We start from the raw sequence: 20570 nt of genomic DNA, 5'->3' as shown, positions 1-20570 counted from the left end.
GTGAGGCATGGGGGTTCCAGGGGATAGCTTGTGTAAAGACCAGGAAGTAAAGAGATAGCACTTTTGAAATATCTCAGTTTGGCTGTAGATGGGTGGAAGGCTGGAGATAAGGAGAAGGAGGTGGGTGGGAGGTAGAGGCAAGCAGGATATGATTGAACCATTTCCCATTTCTCTTTTCCCCTCTTTCCCTATTAAACCCCAGACATATCCAGAGGCCAATCTTGACTGGTTTGGAAGGTCACTTTACCTCTCCTTACCTGATGAGCAACGAAGCGTAACAATGATGGTGGCGGTAATGACAAGGAAAAGAGTGAACATTCACAGATGTTCTCCCTGAGCTAAGTACTATTTACGTGTATTATTTCACTAGAGTCCAGCCCTTTACAGGTGTGTGATTTTGAACAAGCTCTTATCCTCCTTGAATGTCAGTTTCCTACTGTAAAATGAGGATAATAATCTTACCTACCTCAAATGATTTTCCTGAGAATTAAAAGGAATTCGATATAAAGGGAGTGACAAACAGTAAATAATCAAGGATATTAATTTTTATTATTATTGGCAGTCATCTACCTACTACCCTTAAACTATAATAACTTTTAAAATATAATAACAATTACTTTAAATTTATTGATTATATTGAATACTTACATTGTACCAGGTGTGGGGATACGTAAGTGAAACAGACAGGAGGGGTGTGTTTGGAACACTTAGTTCAGCCATACTATAAAATAGGCCCTCATGTGATCCCATCTTTAGTTAGGCTATTGCTGGGTTCTTTAACAGAGGCCAGATAAAAGTGACTTAAATACAACAGAAAGTTTATTTCCACTGGATGATGCTCCGTGAGATCATCTAGGGACCCACTTCCTAGCTTATTGCTTTACTATCCCCTCAAGTGTTTTCCTTTACTATCCCCTCAAGATCAACACCAGTGACCCAGCCCATGGAAATGAACAAAGAGGAAGAGGAGGGCAAGCAGCTGCCTTTTTACAGAGGTGACCAAGAGTGTGTGTCATTCCTGGTTCTGTCCCATTGGCCAGAATTTAGTCACATGGTCACATGTAGCTGCAAGGGAGTCTGGGATGTGGATTCTAATAGGGTGGCTGTGTGCCTGCCTAAAACTCGGACGACTTCTGGGATTTTATCCTACAGATACACAGGCACACATAACAAAGGATCCATCTACCAGATTACAGTCGTCCCTCGCCACTTCGCGCTTCAACTTTTGCGGCTTCACTCTATTGCGGTCTTTTCCAATACGTTCATTAAAAAGTTGATCAAGACAGTGAAAATGATACAGCGTGCGCTCAGTTGTCTGAGTCAATTGTACACCCCTGTATTACAATTAAAACTAAAATTACTGTCCGCATGAACAGTAGGCCTATGTATTCAGCGCCCCAGGAACCCTTCAACGCCAGGTGCAACCGCTAGAGTCTGGAACGGATTAACTGCGATAAGCCAGGGACGGCTGTATTCATACCATTCTTTGAAATGACAAATGCCCGGAAATAACCCCAGTGTTTGTCTATAGGTCACTTGCTAAATAAACCATGGTAGAGCCACACAATGGAATACTCTATAACTGTAAAAAAAAAAGAAAAGAAAGAAAAAGCTCTTTATGTACTAATATAATAAGAGCTTCTGAATATATTAGTGAAAAAAGCAAGGGATAGAACTGTGTATATAGTATGCTATATATACATTTTTTTCCAAAAGGCAAGGGGTAATGGAAGAACATATTCATATTTGCTTATTCATTTGCATAAAGAAACACCGGAAGGCTATACAGTGCAGCAAATGCTGTTGGTGCCTCCCCCACATCCCCTCGGCCATGCAACCTGGGTGCACGCTAGACTGACTCAACAGCCAGCACCTGCATTTCTTTCCCCGAGGGATTTCTCCTGTTGCTAACATGCCCCTGTCTACCTGTGCAGCAGCCGGAATGACTTGGGTCATTAATCTCCTCCCACCACCTCAGGGGTGAATGCTGGGATTGCTGGATAAATAGCTCAGCTCCCTCGCCCCACCCCGCAGGGGGATCACTCTGATGCACCAGCTCCTCCCTCTCTTCCAGGAATTTCCAGCAGGAGTTAGTGCCAGCTGTCCAAGGTGGTGACCAGGTCGCTACCACACTCTGTATCCTCTCCTTCTCTCGGGTTTCACTTCCCCTCCCCCTATTGGTGTTTCATGAGCTCACCTCCCAAACGAACTGCCTGCTTTGTAATCCTTGCCCCCAGGTCTGCTGCTAGGGAAACCCCAATAAGTTAAAAAAAAAAAGTTACGGAACAAGCAGACCAGAAACAGTCTCATAGATACAGAGACCATTTTGACAGTTGCCAGGTGGGAAGAAGGTTGGGGGAATGGGTAAAAAAAGGTGAAGGGATTAAGAAGTACAAATTGGTAGTTATCAGATAGTCACAGGGATGTAAAGTACAGCGTAGGAAATTCAGTCAGTAATAGTGTAATAACTGGATGGTGCCAGATGGGATACTAGATTTATCAGGGTGATCACTCAGTAAGCTACATAATGTCTGATCAGTGGGTTATGCACCTGAGCTAATATAATATTGTACATCAACTATAACTGAAAAGTAAAAAATTATTTGAACAAAATTTAAAAATCAATAAGAGCAGTTATTCATAAGGATGGGGAAGGGAACACAGGATGGGAAAGAGATATCTCAATGTATGCCACCTTATATTGTTTTGCTATCTGGATGTTATGAATATATGACCTATGACCTCACAAAAATATCAGCAGTTCTAGTCCTAAAACGAGCACACTAGTTATGGGGGACCATGAACAGTCTTTGCCAGAGCACCCCGTTCCTGCAAAGCTTATTCCTGCTTGATGCCAAACTGCTGCTTGCCAGGTCGCAAAGGTGTGAGTCCCCCATCTCCTCTCTCTCTGTCTTGTTAGGGGTGCAAGTCCACGGCTGCAAATGGAATGGGGGAGTTGAGTGATGGTGACTCCTGGCATTGCCTGTCTGGAGCAGTGGGGATCCAGGGCTTCTGGGCCTCAGTTTCATCACCTGAGAAGTGGGCATAAACACCCATCTGGCCGTCTTTCCAAAGTTGTAAGAAAAATGACCCCTGCTAGATCTAATCAAGTTCACCCTCCATTCTTGCAGGCCTGAGGAGCTTATTATGGATTGCTAAGTCAATCAATCAATATGGTAAGTGTATTTAACTTGGGGTGCTGGCTTATAAAATTTCTACAAAGAAGTAAAATGCATGATCTTTTCACCAAAGAGGCACTCACTGAAAAGTCATGCAGCCTAATGAATGCTCAAAAATATATAAACTCGAACATGAGACAGAGCTGGTCAAGTCACCGTTCTACAGCTTGGAGCACTTGGCTTAACCTTTCTGGGCCTTGGATTTCTCATTTGTGAAATGAGCATTATTGCATTATCTACTCTTAGGGTTGATGAGATAGTTGTAACATGCTTAGGGCATTATTTGGTATAGATTATATTCAACCACCTAGATATAAGGGTGGAGATAGTTGCAACATGCTTAGATCATTACTTGGTACAGAATTATATTAACCACTTGTTGGCACCATGGGAGTGGGGTGGGGATGGAGGGTGTTCTTCCCTGCCCCATTGCTTTTGGGCCAACAAAATACAAGTGGACCTGATTGGAAGAGGGGCTTTACATGTGCCTGTGTGATCGGGCTCATCCTTTTCCTCTCACATGACCTGTCATGAGAAGAACGTGCCCTGTGTAGCTGGTGGTCCGACAAGATATGAGCAGACATGTGGACCTGACCCCAACCCAGCCGGCAGCTTAAAGCCATAGACTCATAAAAAATAAAATCAAATTTCTTACGGAAAGCCACTGAGATTTTTGAGGTTGTTTGTTACACAGCAAAAACGGACTGATACAAGTGCAACTTATGATCACCTACTGGGTCGCCATAGCCAATGTTCAGTATTTATCTGAATGAACGAAATGATGTCTTCCTTACCATTCCACTTCAAAATCACTCTTAATACACGTATAATGAAAAATTTGTCCTTGTAAAATGTGGATGCAAATGCAGCAGGTCTCTTCTGCCCATCTTGTCTTGCCTCCTTTTCTTTCTTTTTCCCCCTTAATTTCTGGTCAGTTCCTTTTCGTGGGAAAGGGAAAGGAGAAGCTGCCCATAGCACTTCCTACCCAATCTGCTAAGACCGCGTAGTTTCCATATGGATGTCTCTACGGAGAGGCAGAATTTTCTCTCCTGGTCCAAGACTGAGCCCCTCCCAGGAGAAGTTGCATGAAAGGAACAAAGTCCGGGTGGTGCTCAGCTTTTATGAGATGTTACACCTTCCTAGGCAGGATTTTGTTCATTTTCAACCAATTCTAAGTTACTATGTGTCTTTAGAAAGATACTGGTTCTATATAAATTCACTACATCAACATATTTAAGTGCAAAATATAAAAATTTATATCAAAAGATATCGAAAAGGTATTTGCTAACAGTAAGCAACTCACCCAAATAAAAAGTCTAAGAAAATATTAGAGTAGAAGAAATGACCTAAGTACATAAAAACCAACACCAAAAGAACCATGTGTTTTCTATTAAATTGGGAAATTCTAAAGTCATTCAAGTAAAAGTTAGAGACACAATAAGGATACCAGCTGCAGCAACATTGTTTGGAGGTTCTGGTTAATGCAATAGGACAAGAAAACAAAATTAGTATACATATTGTAAGGAAGGGATAAAACATACTGGAGATGAGATGATTGTGTCATAACCATCATACATCATATTTATCATAGACCATGAATTTCTAATAAATACTGTTGATTAATAAGAATTTTTGCTAAGATAGCTCAATATAGACAATTATACCAAAAAAATAGCTATTCTTTATGCTTGCAGCAAATAATTATTTTAAAATGGAAAAAGTTCTATTGTTAATTACAGTAAAATTCCGAATATGAAAATACAGGCCTAATAAGACTAGACTGCATGTGAAAAAAACTATGTGTTCATTGAATGATGTTTACAACAGCCTTTGAATAAAATTTTTGGGGTGGAAGAATTAACATTTTTTAAAAAGTCATTTTTTCCCCCTAAGTTCATATATCACACCGATACAATTGTAATCAAAATCCTTAAAAGGTTTTCTGTTTTTGGGTGTGGGAGGAGGTAATGGACAAATGACAGTTAATTTAGAAATATGAATTGCTAAGAATTGCTAAGGACATTTTGGAAAAGAATATCTACAGTGAGGCTTTGTAAGTCTAAAAGCTGTTAAGGTTTACCTTAATGCTAATATACTCGTATATGTGCTGTTGCAAACCAGAGAAGATATGAGGATCAGTGGAACAAAACAGTTTCCAGGTACAGATCCAAGTATATCTGGGTACGTCATCTAAAGGCGAAATTAAGATTTCAGTTTCATGGAAAAGAATGCTTTGTTTAACAAATGGTCATGGACAACCAAACTACTACATCACGAGTATATAAATATGAACTCTGGCAGCGGTAGAATGCTAACTAAAAACAAACAATAAAAATACTAAAGAAAAGCCTCAGAAGGGGGCTTTCATAGAAAAGACTGGAGTCACAAATTAAGCAATAGAAGAATCTGCATAAAAAGACCATTATTTTCAGGTAGAGTGGGAGGGAGGGAGGATGGGAGGGAAGGAGGGGGGAGGGGGAGAGAGAGAGAGAGAGAGAGAGAGAGAGAGAGAGGAGAGAGAGAGAGAGAGATGAGAAAGACACACCGATTGATTGCCTCCCATTTGACCCCAACCAGGGCTGGGGACCAAACTGCAACTGAGGTACGTGCCCTTGACCAGAATCGAACCCACGACCCTGATCCGAGGGCCAACGCTCTAACCGCTGAGCCAAACTGGCCAGGGCAAGACAGTTATATGGAGACAACACTGTAAGGAAAGTCAAAAGACAAAGGACCGGAGGGGAGAAAACTCAGAAATATGTGACAGACCAGGGTTCATAGCCCCGAGTTCCCAACCACCCAAGGAGAAAAAGGAGTGTGTATGAGTTTAACGTTCATAGATGAGGAAAAGGCAAATATCAACCAGTCTACGCAGAAACGCCACGGAAATCAGATGAAAACACTGGCTGGACAGACCTCAGAGGGAAGGGGTGGGGAGGGCGGGAAGAGACAAGCCAAAGAACTGATATGCATACATGCATATGTATATGGCAAGCAAGACCAAAAACAACCTAAATATCCACGAATAAGATGGCTGAAGAAAGCATGGTTTGGTCATATTCTAGCTTTTGTTTAAAAAATAAAGTTAGGGATAGCTGTATTGACCCTCAGTACTGTTAGTCATGGAATAAGCAAGTGGTAGAGAAACATACATATTGTGATACAATGACTACAAAAAGAGGAAAAGAACCTTTTCCATGTTATCTATTGAGACTGTATGTTGGTTTGGACACAGAGAAAACTTGACTTACCTTTGGTGGGGTGACAAAGGCTGGGTCTGGAGAGCATTGGCTCGGTTTTTGTATAATTCTGTAGTCTATTGCAAGGAACAAGTTTTCCTGTTGTAGTGTGTTTAAAGAAAATCCAAACATGCATGTGTGTGTATGTACATGTTTATATGGAGGGCAGTAGCTAGGTGGAAATATAAAGATATGAAAGAAAATATAGCCCTGGCCAGTGTGGCTCAGCTGGTAGGCACTGTCCTATGCACTGGAAGTTTGCTTGTTTGATTCCTGGTCAGGGCTCATGCCCGGGTTGTGGGCTTGATCCCTGGTGGGGGCGTGCAGGAGGCAGCCGATCCATGTTTCCCTATCACATCGACGTTTCTCTCTCTCTCTACAAATAATAATAATGATGATAATAACATAAATTTAAAAGGAAAGAAATATAGTACATAAAAAGGGAATAGTATGTTCAATTCAACCCCAACTCTGTAACTGGAGTAGAGAACACACAGACAGAAGTAGGGAAAAAAAGACCAGGAGGAAGTCCATCAAAATGGTCCCACTTTTTACATCTGGATAGTAAGATTATTAGTGACTAATTTTTCTAAATATGTTTCTCACACTTTCTATCTTGAATGTACATGACATTTATAAGCAGAAAAAAAATTCTTTAAAAGCTGAAAATAAAGGGAGAACTCTGGGTAAAAAGAAAGGAAAAACAGGTCCTTGACAGTGGAAGCTTCCGGCTGAAATTCAACAGCTGAGCTTCCTCGAGAGTGACAAGCAATCATTCTAAAGCAATGACATGATTAAAATACGACAATAGGGTGCAGCAAGCTTTGTTAATTTTTTTTTTTTGTATCCTCACCTGAGGACATTTTTCCATTTTTTGTTCAGACAGAGCGGGAGGGAGAGAGAGGAAGAGAGAGAGAAACATCAATGTGAAAGGGACACATTGAGTGGCTGCCACCCGCACGACCAACCAGGGCCGGGGACAAACTGCAACCGAGGTACCTGCCCTTAGCAGGAACCGAACCTGGGACTCTCTGGACCGCAGGCCGACGCTCTAACCGCTGAGCCAAACCGGCCAGGGCTCGATTTCTTATCATAGTTAATGAATCATTATTACTATTGCTGATATGAAAATAAATAAATTCTGGCAAAAAACAAAAAAACCACAGCAAGTTATCAGACTGGTGTTCTAATAGTAAGGAGAAGAAGCCAAACCCAGCTCAAACTCTATCTGTTTCCTAAGGACTGCTGACTTTCCAACCGACAACCCTCAAGGTTCCAGCACCGTCATTTTGTTATTTCCTTAGTTTGTTATGTATCTTTTATGTAAAAACGAGCTGATGTGCGTGAGAACTTGAATAAGTTTGTGTGTTAGGGAAGTAAGTGTGAAAACTCTGATAAAAAAAGTACCTAAGTGTTCTTGTATTTGAAATATATTTCTCTCACAAGAGTAACCTCTCCAACTCAGCATCCTTGCTGACATTCTGTGGGAGCATGCTTCATTCAGTCAACACTTAGTAAGAGCTCATGATGAGTTGAAGGTCATGCTAGAGGCTGGGAACCAGAGACATGAGAACCCTAGTTCTTTGGGTATAAGCACGGGTAATCCTGGCTTATTTTCTGGCGCCACCTACTGGTCAAACAGCGTTTTCATTCAAAACAATAAAATGTGAATTTCTCTCTTCTCACTACAGCCTATGATTTGGAAAATCCAAGGAGCTCCTGTTTGTCCCGGGCCTGTGCATACACTGATATCTAAAACAACGGCATCCTAGGAAACTGTCCTAAAGGTTAGTAGAAACTTGCATAATATTTTTTTTATAGCTTGATATAAATTATATATTCTAAACATTTATTATAATACTGTAATAAGTAACATCTTAGCCTGGCTGGTGTGGCTCAGTGGTTGAGCATCGACCCATGCACCAAGAGGTCGCTAGAACGGTTCCTGGTCAGGGGACATGCCCAGGTTGTGGGGGGCATGCAGGAGGCGGCCAATCGATGTTCTCATCAATGTTTCTATCTCTCTCTCCCACTCCCTTCCTCTCTCTCTAAAATCAATAAAAAAAAACTTCAAAAGTAACATCTTAATTGAGAATCATTAACATACTTGTCTAGAAAAAACCGTCTTTCCAATATTTTTTAACAAAATACTAGCTGTTTAGTTTGGTTACATATTCTTCTGGAACTCATTTTAGCTTTTTGTTGTTTTTAGGAAGAAGCTGAATTGAAGTGATAGGGAGTACATAAAAATCATAGCTGTGACGTTGATTTTAAGGTACAGTAATAATCAAAGGAAAAATTTTTATATAAAAAATCTGATCATAGAAATTATACTTTATCTGCCATTGGGCACTAGATTTTTTTATTGTCCCAGGTGTATAAAGATGATCAATTTATGTATCAACATGAGGTGTGTCAGCATTGCATTTTAAAAAAATGTCAATTCCTAAGCATTCTAGTCTTTAGTGTCTGAGCTGTAAAGAACAATTTGTTTCAAAAACTGTAAAATATGAGGTATCTGCATCTGAACGGAAATGTCAGGTTCATCAATCCGAAGTTTCAAAATGAAAACGATGGTTGTATCACTTTAGGTGCCACCGATATTGGACTGTTAGGAGGTAAGGCGTTTCTCTAACATTTATGAGCGAGGACTCCACACCTTTGCTTGTTCAAGTTCTCTTTAATGATATGATCATTCACATCCCCTCAACCCTCCATCCTAACGTGACTATAGAATCATTAACATTCAGTCTATTTTAATCATGTATCAATTTATTACAAAACCATTCCTTTTTATCTTATTAAAACTAAACTTTTTTTTGGGGGGGGGGTTCAAATACCCATGTAACATTACGTAGAAAATGGTCCTTCATGCCATGACTTGTATCCATGTACTAATACCCCAAATCCTGGGGGTATTTCAGAATGGCATGTGAGACAGGCTGCGAAGCACCATCTACTACACAAATTTAATGAGATGGAAAAAAACCTTTATTCGAGTTGGGAAATCAAGTTGGAAACAAACGTACTAACTAACTACTCAATGCATTTAATTCCAACCCCCATTCGGAATCACCCTGGCAACATATAAGATTCTACAACAGCTACAACACTGTGATTCGGGGGGGGGGGGGGTCTCAAAGTTGTTACAGCATTAAAAAATTATAGTAAGCAATATAAAATTACAATTTATTATGGGGGGTGTGTTTTCACAACCATCTTTAAAAACATTAAGGGCATACCTCTTGCAGAATTCTAGGCATGACTTTTTTTTTGGTTACCCCCCCCCCCTTTTGCTTTTTAAGCACTAATCTGGTATGGAATCCGCTGGACAGAGCAAAGCTGGGTGGGCCCCTCCCTGAATGATGGAGTAAGTCAGCTTGGGTAACTCTTGCTGGGAAGAGGAGAATATAGGGGGGGCCGTGGTGGCCACAGCGATGTTCTGGCCCCCATCGCTCACCACGGTCACTTCCGCAGCCCCCTCTTGAATCAGAGCGTTAAGGCCTTCGAAGTCAGTGCAGGTGATACCCGAACTGGTGATAAAAGTCTGGTTGCCGGCGCCTTCCTGGGGGCCGCCCGGGGCAGTGGGGATGAGAGTCTGGTGCAGAGTGGCTCCGTCCGCCTGGTCGTGCGTGGTCAGCAGGACGGCCGGCTGGGTCATGGCACCCGCCTCGCTGGGACACCCTGAGGACTGAGGAGGGGCTATCAGATTGACCTGGCGCAAGATCTGCAGCCGGCTGTTCCCGGGCAACTCCTCTGGGTTCGGGGCCACCAAGGCGGACGGCACGATGTTCACGGCGGCGGCCGCAGCCTGGACAATGGTGTTTGCCTGGGGCACCTGGTGCCCCACGATGATTTTCACTCTCCCCTCGCTGAACTGGGGCACCTGGCTGGGCTGGAGCGGCACCTGGAGGTGCCCCACAGTGAGGGGCGCAGCTGGCTGCTTGCTGGGGTCGATCTGGAACTGCAGGACCGTCACATCCGAGTTCTTATTCTCATTGTACTCACTGTGCTGCCTCTTGTGGCTGCGGAGCGAGTCCTCCCGCATGAACGAGGCATCGCACGTGTCGCAGTGGAAAGTCTTCTTGGCGTCCAGCTTGGCCACCTGCCGGCTGCTCTGGCGGCCCGTGTCCTTCCTCTCCGCGGCCTCGCTCTTGACCATGTCCCCGTGGAACTTCTTCATGTGCTTGCTCAGGTTGCTGGGCTGCTTGGTGTCGAAGCTGCAGTAGCTGCACTTGAAGGGGCGGTCGGTGCAGTGGATGCGCTCGTGGATGCGCAGCGCCGCCTTGCTGGAGCAGGAGTAGCTGCACTCGGCGCACTTCTCCGGGTGCTCGGACTGGTGCACCCGGCTGTGCTTCCGCAGCGTGGCTTTGCTGTCCCCCAGGAAGTCGCAGTGCGGACACTTGAAGTTGTTCCCGCTGTGCTTGATGCGGATGTGGGACTTGAGGTTTCCCTTCATGGTGCAGCGGACATTGCAGAACTCGCACTTGAAAGGCTTCTCCCCCGAGTGCACGCGCATGTGCCTTTTCAAGTCCGAGCTGATTTTGAACTTGGCGCTACAGAGCCAGCACTGGAAGGGGGCGTCCCCTGTCAACACAAGGTGAGTTTCGATGAGAACAGGCAGGCAACACCCACAGCGGATCCCCCCGAAGCACACACCAGAAAATCGCTTACACCCAGGCGGGCGGGCGGAGACCTTCTACCGGCAGCTCCTAGCAGCCCCTGGGAGGAAAAAAACGGGGTGGGGGTGGGGGGCTTCTCTTCTTTCCCCAAACCTAAGCCACCACCACACACACGCTTGGTGCACCACCGCCGTTACAAAACCCGGGAGAAAAATGGAGATCGAAAGGAGCTCTTTAATTGTCCCAAATAAAGTAAGTTGTGAATCTCCTTAGCATAGCCTGTAACACAAGCAAGCTATCTTCCTAGAGTCAGCGTCACCCCTCTGCTAGTTAGTGGCTCACAGTTGTACCATTTTGCATAATCCGTTGATTTCGACTGAGTTACATGTTGTAACAGATTGAAGGACACATTTTCAAATCGGTCATCTCCGTGCTCACTCATCAGAAAATTCTCTTTACAATGATCGAAACGCCCAGCTTATACTTCAGGCAGGTTTTTATTAACAAAGACGTGTTTATTGCGCAAACTTTCTCCCACACGGCCAGCTGCATCCTTTCCTCGTGAAGTTACAAAATCCAGCTGCTTGAGTTTTTAATTTTTAATTCACAGTCGCTGACAGATGACCGGGGAAAGCGAACGGCCGTGCTACTCCAAATTGATTTTGTCAGTGAATGCCAAGTCCAGAGCATCTAAGGCACATTGGTGACCCTACCCGTGTCAATATTGTGTAAATAAGCAAAACAACAGCAGCTAATGTTCTTCGCGGCGGCTTCCCGGATGGCAGGCACTCTGCTGAACACTCCACGAGAATGGTCTCATCGGCTGCTCCCACAGGCCCATGAGGTAGGTACTACTGGCAATGTCATTATTAACACTACTGTGCACGAGACTGAGGCCTAGAGAGACTACATAACTTGCTCAGGTCACCCAGGTGTAGTAGCAGGGCTTGGATTCCAACCCGGGCTGACTCCAAGGATGGTATTCTTAGATGCCTGGTAATTATCTGTACATATGGCCGATATTTGCTTTCTTAGGCCGTAAGCTCGAAAGAGTAAGACTGTGTTCTGGCTTTTTGGTAAAAGGCCTAACACATCACCATGAACTGCTTAAAGATGCAATTAAAGATGACAGGGAGCAAATATGCCAAGCTTCAAGGAAAACTGAGAAGCCCAAACCTAAACAAGGCTTTATGTATGACTAAATACCGCCAAGATCATGCAGACTAAATTCTAGAACAAGAAATGGTAAGCTGTGGCCTCTGGGCCAAATCTGGCCCACAGCCTGTGTTTGTAAATAAAGTTTTATTGGTATATAGCCACGCCCATTTGTTTATGTGCTGTTCATGGTCGCTCCCAAGCCAGAGGTGAGCGACTGTAATAGAGGCTGCATAGCCCACAAAGCCTAAAATATTTACTATCTGGCCCTTTACAGAAAAAGTTTGCTGCCCCTCCCCCCACCTTAGACTGTTACTCTTAACTCTTTTTATTACCATCAACCCATTTTTCCCAGTTCAGTAAAATCCATGGACCCTTTCTCAGAATGATGCTAAAGTGTACAAAGTAAACTAAAAATTAGTAGGAATACAGAAAAAATCCATTATATTCAAATAGTTATTAAAGAATTAAAAGAAAAAATTGTGAGATGGCACTGTATGTGTTTTATCAATGTATTAAATAATAAGATCCAATGGCGGGTCTAGTAACTACCATCGTTTCTAAATAGAGAGGCGCCTGAAAGAAATTCCGATCTGTCTGCGACAACTGTTATGGAGAGGTCTGTGGTTTCTACTGGCAACAAGTTCCCCGCACTGCTATCCGAATGGCTGCCGATTTTTGTAACTGAAGGACACGTCACATTTCAGTACAGGTTAGTGAAAATAAAGATGTAAAATTTCCCCCATCCAACTTCACAGACCTCCTAAATTCTATGAATGGATCCCTGGGTGGAGGTTTCTATACTAGGAGTATGGAATCTCTGCTCCAGAATGCTTTACTAGGCTTTCCGGTTCCATCCCTGCCCAAAGTAGTGACAATGTTTCTGCTTTTTTAAAAGAGGAATGAGAGCCCGGCTGGTGTGGCTCAGAGGTTGAGCATCGACCCATGGACTGAGAGGTCGCTGGTTCGATTCCCGGTCAGGGCACATGCTCAGGGTGTGGGCCCGATCCCCAGTGGGGGGCATGCAGGAGGCGGCCAATTGATGTTCTCTCTCATCCATGTTTCTAACTCTCTCCTTCTTCCTTCCTCTCTCCCTAAAATCAATAAAGAAAAATAAAATAAAATAAAAAAGAGCAATCAGCAGAGGTAAAACCGAGAAAAAGCAAATAACCAAACCTCACAGAACTTAACAACGCTTTTGACATGAAGGGCAAAAGTTTTTATTTTATTTTTAATCCTTACCCGAGGATATTTTTCTATTTCTCTTCAGATAGAGTGGGAAGAAGGGACAGAGGGAGAGGGGGAGAGAGAGAAGGAGGGAGGGAGAGAGAGAGAGAAACATCGATGTGAGAGAGTCACACCGACTGGCTGCCTCCTGCACCACCTGACCTGGGCCGGGGACGAACCACAACTGAAGTACGTGTTCTTGAACAGAATCGAACTTGCGACTCACTGGTCCAAGGGCCGACACTCTAACCGCTGAGCCGAACCGGCCAGGGCCATAGCGTTATTTCTGAAATGAGGCGTGCCAGGCAGTAACGGTCCCACCGGACCACATGCTCTTCGTTCCTGGCTGCTCCCTGGTCCGTGTCCAGTAGGCAGAGGGGACCTAATGGATGTTGCTGAATGAACAAGTGTCGGATACATGTAAGCGAACGGATCTTTCTTGAGTTTAGATTGCTCCCCAGACGACTGACAACGTAGTCATCAGAGCGAAGGAAGGGGAAACACAAGAACCTATTCATTTTACAACGTGTAAAATTTTCTACGTGCCGCAGACTTAAAAAGGGGACATGAACATTTGACGAAGACAAGGCATAAAGGGAACACGTTCAGATTTTTAGAAAATACACCTTTTCTGGACCAAAGGTAAGATGCTATTATACATGGTAAGTTTCTCCCTCTAAGTCAAAATGATTCTGAACCATTTCCACAACGAGCCCTTCAGTTCCTCTAACTCAGGTTGGGGGTTTCTGAAGAAAATCAACTGGACATCAGTTATGTTAATGTCCTAACGTTCTACAGCAGATCACAGAAATGTCCCCAAATATCCCTGCAGCCATGGCCTCTGCTGGGTGTGTCATGCACGCTGTCCTGAACGGGGCAGGATGACCTTCCATGACCTCAGATCACAGGACCCACCAGGCCATCAGACTGTGTGGACTTGACACAGTAACGGCTTGAGCTGGGCTCGTGCCCTGGGGGCTGCTCGCTTGCATGTCCGTCTTCCATCGCCATGAGAAGGTCAAGCCTGGCCTCGCCCGCTGGTCCCAGGAGGAGGATGACAGGTACATGGAGCAGAGCTGGAGCACGGCGGTCAGGACACTGGACAGCCAGGCCACAGTCAGCCGAGTCCAAGACCAGCAGAGGTGTCCCCATGACACCCAGCCGATCCCTGACGTGGCATGTTGTTGTAGCCACTGAGGTTTTGTGGGGTTTTTGTCACCCTGCATTATTGTGACAACAGATAACTGATACAGAGATTAGTGTCGGAAAAAGGAGAGTTGCCACAACAGACAACTAAGTTACGCAGCCCTGGCTTTCGGACCGGCTGCCTGGACGCCACGTGGCGGCACACAGCTGATCGAGCTGTCACGCACGGTGACTGGAAAGTACACCCGTGGAACTGGGACGGGACCAGAGAGCTGAGTTCCAGGCAGAACACTGAAACGGTCTCACACGCTGCATGGGAGAAGCGACCGCAAGAAAGAGACAAACATAAAAGAACTGGCCGTTGTCTACATGGAACTTAGAATATAGAAAATCAGAGATGTGCTGGGTTGGATAAGGACTCTCCTCTCCAGCCAGCAAAAGATTTTCAAAGTAAGAAAACACCCAGACGACAAAGACCCTCTCCAGCGAGCTGATCTCGCGGGAGAATGAATGAGAAAGGAAGGGTAAGAGAGCAAGGCTCTCGGTTACAATCTCCAGCAATGACGCTGGTGCAGGTGGATTCTCTCAGCTGGACGAGGATCCCGAGACGTCTCAAGGGATTCAACCCACAGAAAGTTATACACCAAGAGGACCTGTAGTGGGGTTCGGAGGGAAGGCAAGTCTCCGAAAGAACGGAGGGTGTGGCTTCCCGCACACAGATACACAGGAAACTCACAGTTTTTATGATAGCTCTACCAGCAAAGTTCTCATGGTGGGTTGGTCGGTCTGCCACCAACCTAGACTAAAAATCTAAAAGGTTGCCCCAATGTTCAGTAGGACGCGGACGGAGGGTCTCTCAGAGGTACGCTGTCCACTCTTTTTCAGCAGCAGCTAAGGAAGGTGCGGGAAGGGATGCTCCAGTGGACAGTCAAGAACCAGGGAGCTAGGCCAGAGCTAGTCAAGAAGCATTCCCTGTCCACAGAGGGGGGACCTGGGACCCTGTCAGAGGGACTTCAGAAATGTGTGACTGCCAAATGCTTACCCTTCCCAAAAGCAGGGTTATTAATATTATTATTATTATCATTATTTTTACTTTATTGATTTTCCAGAAAGAGGAAGGGAGAGGGAGAGAGAGATAGAAACATCAATGAGAGAGAACATCGATTGGCCGCCTCCTGCACGCCCCCCACTGGGGATCGGGCCCACAACCTGGGCATGTGCCCTGACTGGGAATCAAACCGGCAACGTCTTGGTGCAGGGCCGACGCTCAACCACTGAGCCACACCGGATGGGTCCAACAGCAGGTTACTGCAATTGTCCTGGCTCTGTACACTGGGACTGTGGGGACAAGCAACTTATCTTTTTACTGCAAAGGTCTAGGTCAGTAGGACCCATATGTCCAGACCTGGTGGTCATCAAGGGATCCTGGTCTGTAAGCCTGACCCTGTGATTAGGTGTGACTTGTGGGGGGCTTGGGAGACATCTGCACGTCAGAAAGATGTGAAAGATGGTAGGGTGGACTGCCCTTTGCAAAAACGGCCCCAATTCTTGATCCTTCCTCATACTGCTCTGGCCTTTGCCGTGTAACCTGGTGTGACCTCCTTCTGGGGGTGAGCTCAGCCCCCACTCTTGACATCAGGCCCCACATACAACTTGCTTTAGCCAGTGGGGTACCAGGAGAGGTCTGAAACGGGGCTGCCCATTGGGGCACGCTCACATTGCTGCCACTGTCATCAGCGGGCAAGGCTGGGAGAGCCCACTGGCTCCAGGAGGGGGATGAGAGATATGGAGCAGAGCCAGGCTGCCCAGCCACGGCCAGGGGACACCAGCCTTCCCCCACATGTGGTTCAGCCCAACCGAGATCAACAGAGTAGTCCCCTCTAGCCCCTGCCGACCTGAAGTATGTGAGCAATAAATACTCAGTATGACATGCCACCGAGGTTCTGTGGTGGTTGTCACTCAGCACCACCGTAGCAACAGCTAACGAATGCACTGGCCCAAAGGAAAACACACAGAATTTAAGTTACCCACTCTGCCGAGTTTTCCCATCACTGTAGCAACAGCTAACGAATGCACTGGCCCAAAGGAAAACACACAGAATTTAAGTTACCCACTCTGCCGAGTTTTCCCGTCGAGCTGCCCCACGCTGAACCAACCAGAGTGAAATGACTAACCCATCGCTATGCAGAAACTTGTTCAAAACGCATCGCTGACATCTCTATTTCGTTGAGCACATCCCCTCCATGAAATATTTCACTAGTGAGTAAGTTAGAAAGTTACATAGAACTATGTACATGTAGTATAATTGGATGTTTCCCCCGATTTTACTGAGAAAGGCCCTTCTGGGCAGATGAAAAGCAAAAGGTGATACATGGGATGGCCCAACACCCCCAATTCAGGTACTTACGTTGTGGCTAAATGCTTTTTTTTTTTTTTTTCTTTTTAGCGGGAGGGAGAGAGGGGGAAAAGAGAGAGACACATGGACTGGTCGCCACCCACACGACCCCCACCGGGCCGGGGACAAACTGCAACCGAGGCCCGCGCCCTTGGCGGGAACCGAACCCAGGACTCTCCGGTCCGCAGGCCAGCGCTCCAGCTGCTGAGCCAAACCGGCCGGGCGCTATCTGCTTTAAGGTGCTTGGACCGAGGCACCGGGAGGCGGGCGGAGCACGGGGACTCACCTGTGTGCGAGCGCAGGTGCACGGTGAGCTGGCTGGAGTTGCGGCTGGCGTAGGGGCAGATCTGGCACTTGAAGGGCCGCTCGTCCGAGTGGATCCGCAGGTGCTTGTTGAGGCTGCTGCTGTCGGCGGCGGCGTAGTCACACGTCTTGCACTTGTAGGGCTTCACGCCCGTGTGGCACCGCATGTGCGTCTTCAGCTTGTCCTTCCGGCTGAAGCACTTGCCGCAGACCTCACACTTGTGGGGCTTGTCTCCTGCAAACACACGCGCGGGGCGTCAGGGGGCGCTACGGGCGAGGCGGCTGAGGCCCCCCGCCTTGGAGAGAGCTCCGTGATCCCAAAGGGCACCCAGAGCCCCAGGCCGCGGGAGCCTGGCACAGCGCTGACATCTTGGGGGGGGGGGCGGATATGCTCTCACTGGTATTTTGAAATACACTGAAAATGAATTTCTTCTTAAAAATAGACCGCCACGCCAGTGTTTCGATTATAGTAAGTAGAATGGTGTTCACCGTCCCTCCTATCCATTCTGTTCTTTTCCCCTTTTCACAACAGACAGGCCCTCACACTCAGACCCCTGATGTTGTAGGAGCTTGTGGCTGACCAGCTAAAGACCCCAGTTCTGGGTGCTTGACACTGTGTCTCTTTCCCCTCCTTCCTGCCAGCTGTCACCAAGACGTGGGGGTGAACTGGCAGGTGTGGCCAGGCCAGGGCCGCGCACCTGCCGATGGATGACGTAACATCACGTACTGTGATGGCACAGAAGGAACTTAAACCCCTGTCCCCCCGCCCACAGGACAGACCTGCCCCCTGCCCAGGACCAGCTGCTTCCCTCTGGTCAGCTATGCGATGGAGACACGAAGCTCTGCCTTCCTTTGCTGTGGCCACTTCACCACTGCTCACGAGACGCTCGTCAGCTTGTCACCTGTACATTGTTTGACATCCATATGTCCAACCCCTTTTGTATCTGCGTGCCTGTACTTTTTTTTTTTTTGTACGAAAGGACCTCTTGGCTGACCCCGGTTTAAACACTTCCTTTTGAAAGGCCCTGAGTGGGCTTATTTATTCTCTGAACAGCTGGGATTAGGGTCTTGCTTTCTCATCCAAAGGCAGCACTGCCTCTCCTCCGACTACACCTTCTCGCATCATGACTGTCCACACATGACTTAAGGCTGAAGCATTTCACGTAGAGAGGCCCCGAGAAGTATCGAACCCGTTCCTCGCTTGGCCACTGAAAAGAGTAAAACAGGGACGGATGTACCCACTGACGTGGAAAGGTGTCCGGTGGGAAGTGGGAAACAGAAGCTACAGTGACAGCACACACAATGTTACACCTGCTCTTAGCCCAGAGGCCGAGAAGCGATAGTATATCCAACGCTAACTTAGCAGGAGATGGGAAAATGAAATCGTGTGTGTTTCCAGCTCGGTACGGGCAAGCCAAAATCTAGGAATGAGACACACTAGAAGAGCAAGACTGGGGACTTTGGGGCATTGGATCAGAAGGAGGCGGGATGCACGTCAGGATGGTTCACCTTTGATTTTATAAATCAAATATGTATTTTGGACAAATCCCAAAGAGCTAAGTGCTCCTATCAATTGTCAGCCAAAGCTGATCACTACTATCATAGAATAAACATCTGGCATTGAAGAACACATCTAAAAGTGCATCAACTATTATAATTTCATCCTTAAAAGGTTAATAGTCAAAATAAAAAATCCAGGCACAATAATTTCTCATCATTGTCAGCGGTTAAATGGCTCCTGGGGTCCCGGTCCCGGGCGTTTGCAACACTGAGCAGGTGCTGGCCATTCTTGCTCTCATCCACGTGCTCTTCTCTGAAAGTAACTAAGGTAAGGACACGTTCTTATCGACTCTCCAACTTGAAGATGCTGACGGACCTACTGCAGTTATGTAGAAACACTATCCTACAAACCCAAGCTTGGTCAACGATGCTTTCTGAAGCTTTGCAGACAGAGACGGGAGGCTGTCGCCCTTACTTATGTTTTTATAATGTTCCCCATTCATGTACCCTCTTTAATGATTACAGTGCTGTACTCTTGCAATGGTGACTATGCGCTCGCTGCTCAAATGATGGAACGTCAGTGTGTGAAAGCCACGTGGAGAGATGCACGCCTGGTAACATGGAGAATGCTTGCCCGTACTTACAGCTTAATGACAACATTCTGATCATCAGAATAAATTCAAGTGACACGTCACTGTGAGGTTGATGAGATGTGATGGTGACCCCCTGTACAATAAGGCAATCATCGGCCACGGCCCGGGAATGTCAGAAATAACTGATCTTCCAAAGGCTGAGGCTAAAATGTACACTTGGGGCAATTAACGATGCCCAAGCCAAATTTCAGTGTGTCCCTCCCTTCACACATTTTTCTTTATATGCCTGTATGATTGAATTATGAGCATCTCATACTTTGTTAAAAATAGCGTAAAAGAGCAATTCCTTCTCCGTGCAAAAAATCAGGGACATGTAAAAATAATATATTAAAGAAAATTAAAATCACTAGAAATGATCACATTTTTCTTTTTTCCATGCATCAATGTTTTTCTCTGTTTTAAACAAATTTATTTATTAAATCCCCCCCTCAAATTGCGTAAAGAACACGCTCACTGTATCCAATGATATGGTGTAAAGATACATAAAAGTTACTATTCCTCTTTATTCTTCTTCTTACCAATCACGTCTCTCATGCACACACACACATGCACACGCACACGCACACGCACACACGCCCACCCAGAGACCCATTTATAAGATCATCTCCCCAAATGAGAAAACTAGCGGCATTGAACTTTTAATTAATCCTGGCAGATTAATTTTCAAAACAGCGGTAGCAGTTCACAGTTCCACTAGCTGAGTTTGCTCCTATCTGTTCCAGCCCTGGATTTCAGTGCTTTAAACATTTTCTGCCAAAATCACGTGTAGAAACAGCATCTTGATTTTATTTCATTCGTATTTGCAGTCCACTAAGGTTCTACGTCCTACCATGTGTCTGACCAGTCTGGATCCCCAGCTCCTAGCACAGAGCACATGTTCAGGGCGCAGGTGCCAGAGCAACGCCACTTACCTGTGTGAATTTTTAAATGACGCTCCATGTCCTTCATGCCGTAGGCAGTCTTGAATTGGCAACCTGAAAAAGGCAAGGATGGATTAATTACAGAGGGGCACACAGTACCTGTAGAGTGGAGAGACTTCCTTAGCCAAGTGATGAAAGCTAACCCCAGAGAAACAGGACACGCAGATGTCCCGTGTCCCCTGACAGGATGCACCAAGGTCAGAACATCACGCCTGTGGTTCCTGCTCGAAC

The 20570-nt window shown here is 45.8% G+C and overlaps 1 protein-coding gene across 2 annotated transcripts in view; it reads right to left on the bottom strand.

Annotated features, from left to right (window-relative positions):
* ZFP64 (ZFP64 zinc finger protein) overlaps positions 1-20570 on the bottom strand; it is a 66906-nt gene that overhangs the window by 29609 nt on the left and 16727 nt on the right. Inside the window, exons 4-6 of one of the 2 annotated variants that reach the window (XM_036244776.1) lie at positions 20331-20393; positions 17250-17501; positions 9726-11005 (exon numbers count right to left, since the gene is read on the bottom strand). In XM_036244776.1, coding sequence (XP_036100669.1) covers positions 9726-11005; positions 17250-17501; positions 20331-20393 — 1595 coding nt within the window. Of the gene's footprint in view, positions 1-9725; positions 11006-17249; positions 17502-20330; positions 20394-20570 lie in introns of those variants that run through there. The other variant, XM_036244777.1, reaches the window with a different exon arrangement.

The sequence above is a fragment of the Molossus molossus genome, unplaced genomic scaffold, assembly GCF_014108415.1.
Source record: "Molossus molossus isolate mMolMol1 unplaced genomic scaffold, mMolMol1.p scaffold_m16_p_6, whole genome shotgun sequence".
Lineage (NCBI taxonomy): Eukaryota > Metazoa > Chordata > Mammalia > Chiroptera > Molossidae > Molossus > Molossus molossus.
Note: the sequence above shows the minus strand (reverse complement) of the source record. Positions and strands in the feature narration are given on the sequence as shown.